General features: G+C 43.3%; 1 protein-coding gene across 3 annotated transcripts in view; it reads right to left on the bottom strand.

Moving 5' to 3' along the window:
- LOC139364740 (myoferlin-like) overlaps positions 1-16,926 on the bottom strand; it is a 60,510-nt gene that overhangs the window by 34,857 nt on the left and 8,727 nt on the right. For 2 of the 3 annotated variants that reach the window (XM_071101762.1, XM_071101761.1), the window contains exons 4-21: positions 12,528-12,636; positions 11,804-11,900; positions 10,162-10,328; positions 9,503-9,631; positions 8,914-8,976; positions 7,314-7,364; positions 6,932-6,962; positions 6,688-6,803; positions 4,992-5,118; positions 4,480-4,583; positions 4,305-4,373; positions 4,158-4,201; positions 3,885-3,967; positions 3,750-3,788; positions 2,628-2,752; positions 1,749-1,862; positions 1,110-1,287; positions 40-164 (exon numbers count right to left, since the gene is read on the bottom strand). In XM_071101762.1, the coding sequence (XP_070957863.1) occupies positions 40-164; positions 1,110-1,287; positions 1,749-1,862; positions 2,628-2,752; positions 3,750-3,788; positions 3,885-3,967; positions 4,158-4,201; positions 4,305-4,373; positions 4,480-4,583; positions 4,992-5,118; positions 6,688-6,803; positions 6,932-6,962; positions 7,314-7,364; positions 8,914-8,976; positions 9,503-9,631; positions 10,162-10,328; positions 11,804-11,900; positions 12,528-12,636 (1,771 nt within the window). The remainder of the gene's footprint in view (positions 1-39; positions 165-1,109; positions 1,288-1,748; positions 1,863-2,627; positions 2,753-3,749; positions 3,789-3,884; positions 3,968-4,157; positions 4,202-4,304; positions 4,374-4,479; positions 4,584-4,991; positions 5,119-6,687; positions 6,804-6,931; positions 6,963-7,313; positions 7,365-8,913; positions 8,977-9,502; positions 9,632-10,161; positions 10,329-11,803; positions 11,901-12,527; positions 12,637-16,926) is intronic. The other variant, XM_071101763.1, reaches the window with a different exon arrangement.

Raw genomic sequence — 16,926 nt, 5'->3', positions numbered from 1 at the left:
GATTATTTGATTGGTCGATTTGTTGGAAGTTTTTCTCACCAGTCTGTCTGCGATGTAGAGGATGATGTTGACTGAATCCAATCGGTGGCTAATGTCTTCCCAGAAGGATGTGAGGATGACAACAGGTTTGGTGTCAGCCCAGGGCAGGTAATAGTAGTGGTTACCTACAGGAGAAACAGAACTAAGTCATATTCAGTTCAAGCTGCAGAGTGGTATATACCTGTACAACTTGACAATTTAGTCCTGCTGTATGGGAATGTCTCTACTGCATTGGAAACAGCAATGCACTTTTGATAGGAATGAATGGTGCCCTCAGAAAAGTATTCAGATTCAGGCCCCTTTACTTTTCCCACATTTTGTTATGTTACAGCCTTATTTTAACATTGATTAAATTGTTTTTTCCCTCCCTCATCAATCTAAACACAATACCCCATAATGACAAAGCAAAAACAGGTTTCTGAATGTCCTTGAGTGCCCCAGTCAGAGCCCGGACTGGAACCCGATCGAACATCTCTGAAGATATCTGAAAATAGCTGTGTAGCAACACTCCCCATCCAACCTGACAGAGCTTGAGAGGATCTGCAGAGAAGAACGGGAGAAACTCCCCAAATACAGCCAAGCCAACCTTGTAGTGTCCTACCCAAGAAGATGCAAGGCTGTAATCGCTGACAAAGGTGCTTCAACAAAGTACTGAGTAAAGGGTCTGAATACTTATGTAAATGTGATATTTCTGTTTATTTTTTATAAATTAGCAAACATTTCTAAAAACCTTGTTTTCGCTTTGTCATTATGGGCTACTGTGTGTAGGAATTTGCTTAATGTGGAAAAAGTCAAAGGGTTTCAATACCTTCCAAAGGCACTGTATGTTTTCCTGTTTTCATATTCATGACTGTGTATAGTTGGTCTGCCTTGTGCCTTTAGAATTGATAGATAAACAAACACATGCTCTCAAAGCATGGGTGCTAAAAAAATCTATATTTTGTAAACATTCAAATATCAGGTCTAATCAAGGTCTAATGTGTTGGCACTGGGATGGAACAATAGCTAGCACACCAGAAGGGTACCCATCAGGACTGAAGAACACTGGTGTATAGTCTAGGTTCTCTCACCGTCAAACACAGCACAGCTGTATTGGGTTGTGGATGCCAGCGGCATGCAGGTGGAGTCCAGCTTGTTGCCGTAGTTACCGATGCTGACCTCGAACTGGATTGGCTCACCGGGCTCCTGGAGCATGCAGGAGCTGTGGAACACAGCACACAGCGAGAACTTCCTTCTCCGCTGGTACTTCTGAAAGCACAAACAAGGGGTCAGGGGTGCTTCATTCCAGTGTACATTCATTAAAGGTGCGTTATTGCCTGACTAAATCAAAATTGGATTTGGAAACACTGGTCTACACACAAGAAATCTGGATGGAGGGTAACCTTTTCCCTTCTAGCTTTCTCTGTATCCATTTCTCATCAGTTCTTCTCTACGTTTTGCAAGTTTCGTACCAGGGTTGGGGTCAATTCGAAGTGAAGGAAGTCAATTCCGGTAATTTGAATTACTTTTGAAGTAAATAGCTTCTACCTTACATTTTATAGAGAAGTCACGTAAAATAGATGCCCTTTTTTAAATGATTGAACTGGAATTTCAAATTACTTTTTAAATTGACTGCCTTCAATTGAAATTGACACCACCCCTGTTTCAGACCTTTATTAATACATACAACAATATCCCAGCTATGACAGGATCCCACCCTCTCTGTGTACCTGGGCCACCAGGATGTCATCACTGGAGATGTTGTCCAGCTTCCTGTCAGCTTTGCCCTCCAGCTGAGTGGAGAGCTCGATGAGGACTCTGCCCCTGTAGGCCACCCCTTCACCCTGGCAGGCAGGCAGGCAGGCAGGCAGGCAGGCAGGCAGGCAGGCACGCAGGCACGCAGGCAGGCAGAGACAGACAGACAGACAGACAGACAGACAGACAGACAGACAGACAGACAGACAGACAGAGAGAGATGAAACAACACAGTGATACTGTAATCGTGTTGCTACACAAGATGTTCCTATCAACACAGGAAATTACTTGAGAAAAAAATGTATAGTTTTGTGAAGGAAAAATTAAGCTTAATGACAATTGTGTTAGACAACTGTACGGTGTGCTTTAAAGCTATTACCCAAGTTGAACTATCTGGATTTGAGGAATCGAAGTATGAAATGTGGCATTCCCACGTGTTATACATTGAAGGGGGGGTATACTGTATATAAATTAGATACCTGTATGTTTTATAGATTAGATACGCTTGCCAAGAAACTCAGCAGAAAAGAGAATACTGATCTAAACCAGATGTTCCTTGCCTATATAAGCTAAAATTTATTTTTGACTAAGAGAGTCCAATGCTGGCTGCGTCCAGAACAGGTTTCCCTTGCTCAGGTCACCATTGAATAAACCCTGGGTGAATGCTTAATCGTTTTCTCATCTACAAGAGCTGATTTTCTACAACAATTTTTAATTCTGAATCTTAATAATTGCATGTTTCTGTGAGAGAGAAGTACATGTTAGATATGCAAATATTTACAATGAGAAAAAGGAATAGCAAAACATCTTACCAGAGCTGAAGCACTTGTCCTCAACCCCAGGGATGGTCTTACCTTGCCAAAGTTGAGTTCCTCGTACGGGTCTGGGAGGCCAGTGAACTCCCTGGGACTGCCGTACAGGTTTAGGTAGCAAGGCCCAAACGCTGGGAGGAAACCCACCTCCGCCTCCCCACTGCTCACTGAAATAAAAAGGCAGGTTCTCTTTGTGAAATGGTTTGCTACAGATATTTTGAATGAATGTCGTATTTACTCCAGTCCATTGCCAAGTACAGTGTAATTAGCCTGGCGACCAGACTCTGAGCGATAGTGCACATATGTTGCAGAAGTTATCGAAGAAGCAGTGAAATGCTTATGTTTCTAGCTCCAACAGTGCAGTAATATCTAACAATACAAAACAATACAGACAAATCCAAAACAATTTAAAGAAAGACATTTAGAAATATCAGAATGAGTCTGGAATATAAACACACTGTATATACTGTATCTATGTATGTATGTATGTATGTATGTATGTATTGACAGTATGGACAGTATATGAATAGAAAAAGGTGTGTACAGAAGTAGTTATACAGGATGAGCCTTGACTAGAATACAGTATATACATATAAAGTGGGTAAAACAGTGTTCAAGTGACCTGTGTTCAATGACTATGTACGTACATACAGTAGGCCAGCAAGCTCTAAGGTGCAGGCTAGAGTACAGGGTGGTAGCCGGCCAGAAACAGTGACTAAGTTCAGGGCAGGCTACTGGGCAGAGGCCGGCTAGGGGTGACTATTTAACAATCTGATGGTCTGGAGATAGAAGCTGTTTTTCTGTTATTTCCCCCCGTTTTAATATTTCTTTTTTGACATGGTAATACAACGTGGTCTGGTGCCTATGCTACATCTCTAGTCAAACTTTAGTATTTACAAATGCTGTCCCTGTTTGACAAAAGCAATAAAATAAAAAAAGTTGTATTTTCACACACCAGATCGGTGCAGTGAAAGGTGTTGTTTTATAGGGTCAGCCATAGTAGTAAGGCACCCCTGGAGCAAGTTAGGATTACGTGCCTTGCTCAAAGGCACATAGACAGATGGTTTCACCTTGTCAGCTCGGGTTTTCAACAAGGGACCTTTCGGTTACTGGCCCAAGACTCCACCCTATAGGGAGGCCTCATACAAAAAGATGTTTCTTTACCTTCAGATGACAGATTGGTGCAATTTTCTGCAGGCGTATCTGTTTGAAGGGACAGATGCAATGTGGTTGAGACAGGGAACACACACACCCACAAACACAAACACACACACACAGTGAGAGAGAGCGATACCATACCTTCAATCTCACCACCAGATGAGGCTATTTTGGTCAGGTTTAGAAATGTGGTTCCTATCACATCATTCCTGGTCAGACGATCCCTGTGTGAAAAGTTCAATACGTTGTTAATAAACTTTCCTACGAGATCCATGTCTTCAAACTCAAAGTAGCAGCATTTAAAAGTGAAGGTATACATGAATGTGGATAGTGTAATACACAGTAAACCGTCATAACAACGACATCCAAACATGCACTATATCTGTCTTCCAGGGAGGATAACCAAAGTCTTACCAGTCAAATACAGTCAACTTGATGCTTTCACACATGGACGGGAACTAAAGAGGGAAATGAGAGCATGTTGTGTTTGTCTGGCTTCCATTCATATCATCCATTTGTTTTGTGGTGTACTACAAGTAATACGTGAGAGCTAGGTCACACCTTGACCTGAAGGTTGATCAGCTGGTTCCACTCAGGATTGGCATTTTTCTCGATAATTTTGGTGCACAACTGAAACCAAAACAATGTCATCATTAATGCAAACATCTAACCAAAGATCTGAAAATATTTGCCAAATGACTTGCGTTTTGTCCTTCTCTTGCAGTCTTAGCTTTACCTTCTTGCCAGCGAAGCTGACCTCCAGAAATGGATCAACTAAGTTTTTCTTATCGCCTTCCCCTCCAAATACTTGTTTCACAGTCTGTACAAACGCATCATCCACTGTAAGATGGAGTGAAAGGATATTAACACACACTCACATAAAAAAATAACAGATGTTCAGTCAACGTTTTGAAAGAATAGGCCCACTGATAACAATGTTGGATTACTTAAAATACATTTCCTGATTCAAAAAGAACACTTCATCACTTGGTGTTTGCAGATACGTGCAATCAATATGGTGTTGGCTGTTCATACTAACGTCTGCCACATTGCTTACACGTTTCCTTTACCTAGAAATATGCATACCCAATGGGGTAGGGGGTAAGGGGGAAGTGAGAGGTGGAAGAAACAAGAGGTTTAGGGATAAGGAAAGGGGCACAAGGTTGTTTTTGGACTGAACTAAATGACACTTTGCTGCTGATGGAGGAAGAAGGGTGGAGGATGGAGAAAGAAGGAATATGCACGTACTCTGAGGCATGTCCTCAGCACGGTACACCTTCAGGTTGAGAGTGACCAATCTGAGTGTTACCCCAGCAGGCACCAACAGATTACTCTCTATGTCATCTTGCTCCTCGTTCCGCTCTCTCTTCTCAGTCTGAACACACAGGAGGGGAGGGGAGGGGAGGGGAGGGGAGGGGAGGGGAGAGCCTTGATGAAATATAGTATGTTGCATGTAGTTGTATAACATATTGATATTGTATACACATTCTACCAAACTTAGCAAAAAAATAAACCTCCCTTTTTCAAGACCCTGTCTTTCAAAGATAATTCGTAAAAATCCAAATAACTTCACAGATCTTCATTGTAAAGGGTTTAAACACTGTTTCCCATTCTTGTTCAATAAACCATAAACAATTCATGAACATGCACCTGTGGAACGGTCGTTAAGACACTAACAGTTTACAGACGGTAGGAAATTAAGGTCACAGTTATGAAAACATAGGACACTAAAGAGGCCATTCTACTGACTCTGAAGAACACCAAAAGAAAGATGCCCAGGGTCCCTGCTCATCTGCGTGAACGTGCCTTAGGCATGCTGCAAGGAGGCATGAGGACTGCAGATGTGGCCAGGGCAATAAATTGCAATGTCCGTACTGTGAGACGTCTAAGACAGTGCTACAGGGAGACAGGGCGGCCAGCTGATGGCAACAACAACTTCCTGAGTTACACCAGGAACACACAATCCCTCCATCAGTGCTCAGACTGTCCGCAATAGGCTGATAGAGGCTGGACTGAGGGCCTGTTGTAAAGCAGGTCCTCACCAGACATCACCAGCAACAACGTTGCCTATGGGCACAAACCCACCATAGCTGGACCAGACAGGACTGGCAAAAAGTGCTCTTCACTGTTGAGTCACGGTTTTGTCTCACCAGGGGTGATGGTCGGATTCAGGTTTATCATCCAAGGCATGAGCGTTACACCGAGGCCTGTACTCTGGAGCGGGATCGATTTGAAGGTGGAGGGTCCGTCATGGTCTGGGGCGGTGTGTCACAGCATCATCGGACTGAGCGTGTTGTCATTGCAGGCAATCTCAATACTGTGCGTTACAGGGAAGACATCCTCCTCCCTCATGTGGTACCCTTCCTGCAGGCTCATCCTGACATGACCCTCCAGCATGACAATGCCACCAGCCACACTGCTCGTTCTGTGCGTGATTTCCTACAAGACAGGAATGTCAGTGTTCTGCCATGGCCAGCGATGAGCCCGGATCTCAATCCCATTGAGCACGTCTGGGACCTGTTGGATCGGAGGGTGAGGGCTAGGGCCATTCCCCCAGAAATGTCCGGGAACTTGCAGGTGCCTTGGTTGAAGAGTGGGGTAACATCTCACAGCAAGAACTGGCAAATCTGGTTCAGTCCATGAGGAGGAGATGCACTGCAGTACTTAATGCAGCTGGTGGCCACACCAGATACTGACTGTTAGTCACATGTCTGTGGAACTTGTTCAGTCTATATCTCAGTTGTTGAATCTTGTTATGTTCATACAAATATTTAGACATGTTAAGTTTGCTGAAAATAAACACAGTTAACAGTAAGAGGACGTTTCTTTTTTTGCTGAGTTTATAAACTATGTAATCAATATTACATTAAGTACAATGGTAGAGAATGTAGAGAAAGACAGGTGAGGCGTGTGGTGACATAGCATAGTGATACAGCAGTCGTACCGGTGGCTCGTCTCCTGTCCCCACGATGACCAGGCTGACCTTCAGGTAACCTTTGGCCCCCGAGCTAGAGTCATCAGGGTCACTCAGGAGAAGCCACTTCCTCATTATGGCGTGGGCTGTTGACCATAAGAATATACACATTCCAGACACAGACACAGACACAGACAAAGGATGTCTTTGAAGATAATTGAAGATCAAGATAATACTCCTCTCCTGTGTCACTCTTCTGTAAAGATGAACTTACCAGGTTCGTCATATATGTACCCAACATCCAACTGTTAAAATGAAAATAAAGTCTGGTTACACTACACAACTGATTTTAACCAGATTTCAACCATTTAACTTTTATTTCAATAAAAATGCATATTTGTTGACAACTCAATTAAATAATCAACCAAATACAGATATTGAGGTTATTGCCTGGAAGGATGATTACAGTAATATATTCAATACTGTATAAACACAGTGTGGTAGTGTGCATTGTAGCCAATCCATGTTTGAACAAAGGATTTCTGTGATTTATCCAACGTTTTCTGTCATTGTTATGAAAGGCAAACATAATAGGCTGAATGTAATGCTCTGTAAATAACTAAATAAAATGCACTTTTTGTAAATGTAAATGTCACCTTGAACTCCCCCATTAGACTGTCTGCTCTGAGGGAGTAGGAATCATAGACCTGCAGAGAGAGAGAGAGAGAGCAAGAGAGCGAGAGACAGAGAGAATTAGTGATGTTGAAACAAACCCAGCCCTTAGTTCTAAACTGCTTCATAGTTTACCACAATCAAGGAGTTTTAAAATGATTTATTTACACTGAGTGTTCAAAACATTAAGAACACCTGCTCTTTCCATGACATCAACATCAAATCAAATGGATTTATAAAGTCCTATTTACATCAGCAGATGTCACAAAGTGCTTATACAGAAACCCAGCCTAAAGCCCAAACAGCAAGCAATACAGATGTAGAAGCAGGGTGGCTAGGAAAAACTCCCTAGAAAAGGCAGGAACCTAGGAAGAAACCTAGAGAGGAACCAGGCTCTGAGTGGTGGCCAGCCCTCTTCTGGCTGTGCCGGGTGGAGATTATAATAGTACATGGCCATTAAGGTCAGATTGTTCTTCAAGATGTTCAAACGTTCATAGATGACCAGCAGGGTCAAATAATAATCACAGTGGCTGTAGAGGGTGCAACAGGTCAGCACCTCAGGAGTAGATGTCAGTTGGCATTTCATAGCCGAGTATTCAAAGGTCAAGACAGCAAAAGCGGTAGAGAGAGCGAAAGAGGGAGGGAGGGAGGGAGGGAAAGCGGGTCGAAAACAACAGGTAGTGGGGGTGGCATACTTAAGTTCACACAGGACACCAGATAAGACAGGAGAATTTCACCAGACAGGACAGACTGACCCTAGCCACCCGGCACACCCTGTTGCAGCATAGATACTGGAGGCTGAGACGGGCGGGGGGCCTGTCCGACAATACCCCCAGACAGGGCCAACCAGGCATGATATAACCCCCACAAAGCACAGCCCCCACACCACTAGAGGGATATCAACACACCACCAACTTACTACCCTGAGACAAGGCTGATTATAGCCCACGAAGATCTCCTCCACCGCACTGGCGCAAGACCAGCAAGAGGAAGACCCCTTCAGTGACTCAACCCACTCAAGTCAAGTATAGCAGAAAAGGCCTGGCACAACATGATGCACTCGTCCTAGGGACAGCATGGAAGAGCATTAGTAATCCAGTGACTCAGCCCACGTAATAGGGTGCCCATCTTTTTCCACTCTGACCAGTGGCGACTCAGACTTGTACCAGTAGCGACCTCGTTGTCAGAAAGTCTTTCTCGCTCTTGTATAAAGGAAGGGGGACCAGCACAACCTTGGCTTATGGCTTGGGGCTGATCCTGCTGGGGGGCCAGCTACCAATCCCCATTGCCTCCAGGCTTCCTGCATAATGGTGGGCCAGCTCAACCCCTTCCTGCATGTTCATCAGATCCATGCTCACACAACCTTGTCTTACGTGGGTTAGCACTGCCAGCAGTCCATGACTGGGGGCTGATCCTGCTGGGAGGACAGCTACCAACTCCGATCCCCGACCGGGGTCTAGCCTCCCCGTCCACCATCCACGTCAAAATCCCCCCGTCCACCATGTTCGTCAGATGGAGAGAAGCCGAACTCGTTAACACACTGTATATAGACTATACCCAGTCTGAGAGGAGTGTTGTACTTACCCGAATACTGATATAGTCATCTAAAAGCTCAGAAGGCAGCATGTTGACATTGAAGAAGAACATCTGTGGAGAGGGTTTATAAAAATGTTGATATTTACAGTATTTTCATTGTTTTTTTATGTACATAGTAGAGAGTTACGCATAACCATGGTAATTTTCCATAGCTTTCTATACTCTGATTTTGAAGCAAATTCATACACATACTGTAGCAATTGTATAGTAATTGACTAGGAAAGGTTGAGAAAATGCATGTGAGAGGTCAAGGGTGATAGATAATGTATCTAACGGAGGATTCCGCTTTAGATTTACTCAAACATATCACTGTTGCAGAGAGAGAAGATCCGAATGAAACTCATTGAAGCAGGAGAAGGAGGAGCGCATTGAGAGAGGGATCAGCAGGACAAGATAAAAGAGGAGCAGGAGTCAAATAGACAAGCATTTAAAGGGGTGAAAAAGACAGTCAATCAAAAGATGGAATACTGAAACAAAGATTCCCGTCAGCGCAATCAGAGAAGTGTAACTTTGCCCTAGTGGTTTTGATTTTGGAGTGTAAGGGCAGTTTAAAACCATAGAGTTATGAAGAGATTACCTCATCAAAGAAGGGGTTGTTTCCTCGCCTGATCCTGGTTCTGTGGGTCTGTCCGCACACATTCACTTTGACAACCGGTTTGATGTTGTTTCCCGGCAACTGTCGGCCCTCGATAACTCGAACGCGAATCTGGTCATTGAAGACAACAGTGTAAGAGAGTTTAACTAACACAGTAATTTCAACAAACACAAAATTCCTTAATTATGCCTTTATTGATATAATTTGTCAATAAGAGGAGAGGTCAAAGAGGCGCTGTTCTACCACAAAATGCACATCTCCTTCCTTTTTTCCTTCCTTCCTTGAGGCAATCACTGATCTGTTAGTGATTGGATTGAGGAATGCATAATTATCATATTGCTGTCATCTCACATACCTATACAGATTAGTGATTACCTCAAGTAAGGTAAAATGGGATGAAGGACGCATGTCATAAGTATTTAAACAGGGCCCCATACTACCATCCAGGGCTGCATCTCAATAGTCCTTTGCTCGTCTTCTCTACCACTGATCTGAAAGAACTGGAGGGTGAAAGCCACCATCCACCATACTGCTTTCATCTCTCCTGTGGTTTCAGATCAGTGCAAATCTGAAGAGAGATGAGGAGGGGAGTATACTTTAAACTTTTGACATGCACTTCATGTGCTAGCTATGTACTCTACCTGGAAGTCCTGGGGCTTGTTGGCCAGGGCCCGGTGTCTCTTGCGGCTAGTCCGGACAGGCCTCTGGTTGGGGTTACCAGGCTGGCCAGGTGTGGGTGGAACTCCAGGGGTCCCCGCCTGACCCCCAAGGGATACCTCCTCCCTATCCTCCCCTTCCTCACCCTCACCTGGGAACACACACACAGTCTTGTACAACTAGGGACACACAATTCAGTCCCATTCAAAATCCTATTTTCCCTAACCCTAAACTTAAACCTAACTCTGACCTGTACCCTAACCCTAACTCCTAACCATAACCCTAAAACTAACCCTAGCTCCTAACCCTAAACCTAATTCTAACCTTAACACTAATTCTAACCTAAACCCTAAACCCCATAGAAGTAGAATCTGACCTTGTGGGGACCAACAAAATGTCCCCAGTTGGTAAAAACACTTTAGTTTACTATTCTTGTGGGGACTTCTGGTCCAGGTGACCTGTGTTCAGCATATTGTCTGCTGAGAGTACTTGTGTCGTGTGTATATTAAAAAATATATATACCCTACCATCCCTACCCTGATTCGAGTAAACATAGCTTTTACTGCTACTTACAGCTATTTGAACTCATATCTACAGTACCTGTAGTTAAAGAATTAGACACACAGACATATTCCTAATTTCCTCTTTCTTCAAGTGCTGGATTTTTATCCACAGTGCCAATCCATCATTCAATCTGAACTCCGACCCTCCGATGTCCACAGATTAACTCATCTTTCCCAGTAGAATGCCATTTTTCCTTTTGCAATACATCCATCCATTTGACTATGATGTCTTATGAGCCCTGAACCTCCCTATTTGTAACATTTCTACCAATATTTCCCCAAAAATAAATACTTTACCCAGGAGTAAAATTATATTTCCCATTGACTGATCGTGGTTTTTCAGATCACCTAACAAAACAGTTTGCAGATCAATCTGTAACCTGGTATTATGACATAACAACCATTCCTGGACCTGACTCCAAAAGTGAGCCACAGAGGGAACGTACTACAAAACATGTTCTATTGATTCTGTTTCCTTGTGGCAGAGTCTGCAAAGGCAAATTGTTTTTTCAATTTGCATCCTCCATTTCAATAAACAGCAAGCAGCCTTTCACTTGTGTAACGAACACAGACAAGCCAGTACCACTCCAATACTTCCTACCAACCAAAGCCTAAAATCACAACATCACCTCACTAGCCTGGTTACCTGGGTTGCATTCATTAGAGACCAAATGGTGAAAAGAAAACTCTGAAACAAGTAGGGACTACCTGAAATGCAAGCGTTTGTTTTCCGTTTTCAAACGTTTCCTGTTGTGTGCCCTAATGAACACAATCCTGGCTACCAGATCTGTTTGTACTTTAGTCAACTGCCTGTTACATGACATTGAAAAACAGAGGAGTTGGCTAACACACAAACAAATCTGGGAACCAGGCTACCACTGCAATACCAAACCCAAACATACCACTGTGATAGCTGCATACTTTTCCCAAACTACATGTATAAGAGTTGATTTATATTACCGGCATAACAAAGGCATTGGAACTGATCTCATGAGAGAAGGACACCATTGTGCTTAACCAAAACAAAATATGGCGTGCCACATATTTGTTATGTTAAACTGACCTGTGTCCCCATGCGACTGGTCTTCATCAGTTTGATTGTTAGGGTTCGGAGTTGTGCTAGCTGGCGGCTCGTACCCTATCATCAAGTTAATGGTCGCCTAAAAAACAGATGGGATTAAATGTCAACATGCTGCTTCAAGACAATGTCTCAATGTATTGACAACTTTAACTTACATTATTTTACATTGACATGATATGGCCAACAATCAAGATGTTTTAACCTAGTTATTATATGCATGGGGTAGTTCTGACTGGGACTCAGGCCTGGGTCCAGCAACTGTCAACCCAACACCGCCAAGAGACCCGAACCTCTTGACGAGACCCCTAGGTGTTGGGTTGAGGTCGCTACTCCAATCAAATCACATGTTATTGGTCACTTACACATGGTTGGCAGATGTTCATGCGAGTGTAGCGAAATGCTTGTTGTGTAGCGAAATGCTCGCTACACTAGCCCCTCCCTTCAGGAGAACATCTCCCCAAGCTTCTTTATTCCAAGTCCTTCATGTGTACACGCCTTTTCCGATGACCTTATGGGCGCCATCCCACTTCTTACACAAACGTAGGGAATTTGTGTGTTTGTTCTGACCAGGACTCGAATCCGGGTCCAGCGATTGTCAACCCAACACATTAGCCGTTAAGCCAAAAACACCGAACCTCTTGACAATGTCTCTACAATAAAGTGTATTATTGCTTACACTTCATTTACTTTCAATAATAACTCTCACCCCAGTGTCCTGTTTCTTCTCATTGACCAGGGACAGGTTCTTTGCTGGGAGGGACTTGGTGTGACCATGAGCCAGGTCTAGGAGAGAGATCTTAGCTGAGCCAATAAATCTGGAATACAGGTAAAAAGGCATGAGCACCTACTGTATTTACGTGATATGAATATTTCTTGAGGAAACGCATACAGTAAAATAGTAATATAATTTCCAGATCACTTAAACAAATGCATGTATTATGCTTGCTGGTCTACTGCATAAAGAGGTGTAGATTTCCTCTGTTGTTTGTGTACAATGATGTATGTAATTTTATATGTGTGAATATATTCGTTTTTTGACTAATCACAGGCAGTATCCAGTTCTCATTTGTACTTCTTTCAGAATTGACAAACCTAACAACAAGTCCTATAGAGCAGTTATATTTGCCACACGGATCTGATGAAAGTCCCTTATGGGGGAACTGAGGACTAACTAGGAAGGTACCAAGGGTTCTTTATTACGCAATCAACTGTGATTAAGAATCCCGTTGCATTGCTTAATATCAGTTATTCCTATTATGTATACATATCCACCACTGTGCCATGTAGCCACAATTTAAAGAAGTGTGTATATGTCAACATATTGCTGATACCATTGAGGCACTTTGCTTGTGCTGGACTGGAGGGACTCAAGCAAGAAAAGTGATAGGGTGGTAGCGAGAAGACGACTTTCCTGTAGCTGAGTGATCTTCATAAGCTGTCACAATGACAAACATCAGCCTAGCTTAGCTTATTTTGGCAACCATTAGAGCCTTCCCCGGAGAACACTGGGAAAAATGTAATCTGTGCTCTGTAGTGAGGAACAACACTCGATCCCACAGACGAGGGGGAAAGAATCATGAAAGGGAGGACGAGGAAAGACTAACCGCTGGGAGCAATTAGCATCTACCACAGGCATGCCTGTAGTCTGGCCTTGTGTGTCAGGCTGAGGGGAGGAGAGAGACAGGAGAAAGAGAGAGAGTGAGAGAGAGAGGGAGAGAGAGAGAGAGAGAGCGAGAGCGAGAGCGAGAGCGAGAGAGAGAGTGAGAGAGAGAGGGAGAGAGAGAGTGAGAGAGAGAGGGAGAGAGAGAGGGCGAGAGAGAGCGAGAGAGAGAGAGGGCGAGAGAGAGCGAGAGAGAGAGAGAGGGAGAGAGAGAGCGAGAGAGAGCGAGAGAGAGCGAGAGAGAGAGAGAGAGAGCGAGAGAGAGAGAGCGAGAGAGGAATTGAATTGAGAGAGACAGAAGGAGGGAAGAGAGAGAAGAAGAGAGGAGAGAAGAGAAGAAGAGAGATGGGAGAAGGGGAGAGAGAGGGAGAGAGGAGAGAAGAGGGTGGGGAGGAGAGAAAGGGGGGAAGATGGGATGTTGTCATGCCTCTGCCCTCCTGGCTATGTCACCTGTTGAAATAATTTGTCATCACACACAGAGAGATAAACAATCATGCATTAAAACACGTCCTGGAAATGAAGTTGAACTACGGGGTCAGCGGCATTGAAAGCAGGTTACTCTGAAGCTGAGCGAGGAACGCTCTTTGAGTATTTTGTTTTTATTCCTCTCTTGGAATTCTACACATTTCAAATTGTTTCTTCACTCAGTTAGTTGGCACTTGACTTTTCAAAGGCGAGCAGACACATGCAAAATACCCATTGTTGAATATTTTCCCTCTGAGGAAATGAGTTGACTGTTACTAATGATATGGAACACACACTAGCTGCCAGCACACTAGTTGGCTATATTTATGCACTGTGTAGTGGCTAGTTCCTCTTTTATGAGTCAAAAGCAGTTCCACACCATGAAGTCAGATAATACAGCATAATATGGAGTTCTTTCTTTTGCTGATATCAAAGGCCCTGCTGCTAACTGTGCCAGTCTTTTTGTGCTATCATGTCAACTCCTTGTCACTCAATGTCATGCAATGTTTGGATTGAGAATGAGTAATGGAGTTGGGAAGAGCAGGCTATAGTTAACTGTCTAGTGTCTAGCAGAAAAAACATACTGTATGTATCCATGTTTGTATATATATATATATATATATATATATATATATACCCAAGCCTGACCTGCTGAGGAGTGACGGACTCCATCCTAGCTGGAGGGGTGCTCTCATCTTATCTACCAACATAGACAGGGCTCTAACTCCTCTAGCGCCACATTGAAATAGGGTGCAGGCCAGGCAGCAGGATGTTAGCCAGCCTGCCAGCATAGTGGAGTCTGCCACTAGCACAGTCAGTGTAATCAGCTCAGCTATCACCATTGAGACCGTGTCTGTGCCTCGACCTAGGTTGGGCAAAACTAAACATGGCGGTGTTCGCCTTAGCAATCTCACTAGGATAAAGACCTCCTCCATTCCTGTCATTATTGAAAGAGATCATGATACCTCACATCTCAAAATAGGGCTACTTAATGTTAGATCCCTTACTTCAAAGGCAATTATAGTCAATGAACTAATCACTGATCATAATCTTGATGTGATTGGCCTGACTGAAACATGGCTTAAGCCTGATGAATTTACTGTGTTAAATGAGGCCTCACCTCCTGGCTACACTAGTGACCATATCCCCCGTGCATCCCGCAAAGGCGAAGGTGTTGCTAACATTTACGATAGCAAATTTCAATTTACAATTTTGAGCTTCTAGTCATGAAATCTATGCAGCCTACTCAATCAATATTTATAGCTACTGTTTACAGGCCTCCTGGGCCATATACAGCGTTCCTCATTGAGTTCCCTGAATTCCTATCGGACCTTGTAGTCATAGCAGATAATATTCTAATCTTTGGTGACTTTAATATTCACATGGAAGTCCAAAGACCCACTCCAAAAGGCTTTCGGCGCAATCATCGACTCAGTGGGTTTTGTCCAACATGTCTCTGGACCCACTCACTGTCACAGTCATACTCTGGACCTAGTTTTGTCCCATGGAATTGTGGATCTTAATGTTTTTCCTCATAATCCTGGACTATCGGACCACCATTTTATTATGTTTGCAATTGCAACAAATAATCTGCTCAGACCCCAACCAAGGAACATCAAAAGTCGTGCTATAAATTCACAGACAACACAAAGATTCCTTGATGTCCTTCCAGATTCCCTCTGTCTACCCAAGGACGCCAGAGGACAAAAATAAGTTAACCACCTAACTGAGGAACTCAATTTAACCTTGCGCAATACCCTAGATGCAGTTGCACCCCTAAAAACTAAAAACATTTCTCATAAGAAACTAGCTCCCTGGTACACAGAAAATACCCGAGCTCTGAAGCAAGCTTCCAGAAAATTGGAACGGAAATGGCGCCACACCAAACTGGAAGTCTTCCGACTAGCTTGGAAAGACAGCACCGTGCAATACCGAAGAGCCCTTACTGCTGCTCGATCATCCTATTTTTCTAACTTAATTGAGGAAAATAAGAACAATCCGAAATTCCTTTTTGATACTGTCGCAAAGCTAACTAAAAAGCAGCATTCCCCAAGAGAGGATGGCTTTCATTTTAGCAGTGATAAATTCATGAACTTCTTTGAGGAAAAGATCATGATTATTAGAAAGCAAATTACGGACTCCTCTTTAAATCTGCGTATTCCTTTAAAGCTCAGTTGTCCTGAGTCTGCACAGTGAAGGTGGTAAATGTGGTGGTAAAGGTGGTAAATGACCTTTTAATGGCATCAGACCGAGGCTCTGCATCTGTCCTCGTGCTCCTAGACCTTAGTGCTGCTTTTGATACCATCGATCACCACATTCTTTTGGAGCGATTGGAAACCCAAATTGGTCTACACGGACAAGTTCTGGCCTGGTTTAGATCTTATCTGTCGGAAAGATATCAGTTTGTCTCTGTGAATGGTTTGTCCTCTGACAAATCAACTGTACATTTCGTTGTTCCTCAAGGTTCCGTTTTAGGACCACTATTGTTTTCACTATATATTTGACCTCTTGGGGGTGTCATTCGAAAACATAATGTTAACTTTCACTGCTATGCGGATGACACACAGCTGTACATTTCAATGAAACATGGTGAAGCCCCATAATTGCCCTCGCTAGAAGCATGTGTTTCAGACATAAGGAAGTGGATGGCTGCAAACTCTACTTTTAAACTCGGACAAAACAGAGATGCTTGTTCTAGGTCCCAAGAAACAAAGAGATCTTCTGTTGAATCTGACAATTAATCTTAATGGTTGTACAGTCGTCTCAAATAAAACTGTGAAGGACCTTGGCGTTACTCTGGACCTTGATCTCTCTTTTGAAGAACATATCAAGACCATTTCAAGGACAGCTTTTTTCAATCTACGTAACATTGCAAAAATCAGAAACTTTCTGTCCAAAAATTATGCAGAAAAATTAATCCATGCTTTTGTCACTTCTAGGTTAGACTACTGCAATGCTCTCCTTTCCGGCTACCCGGATA

Source organism: Oncorhynchus clarkii, chromosome 13 (genome assembly GCF_045791955.1).
Source record: "Oncorhynchus clarkii lewisi isolate Uvic-CL-2024 chromosome 13, UVic_Ocla_1.0, whole genome shotgun sequence".
NCBI classification, from domain to species: domain Eukaryota; kingdom Metazoa; phylum Chordata; class Actinopteri; order Salmoniformes; family Salmonidae; genus Oncorhynchus; species Oncorhynchus clarkii.
The sequence above is the reverse complement of the archived record's forward strand: the minus strand, read 5'-3'. Positions and strand labels throughout refer to the sequence as shown.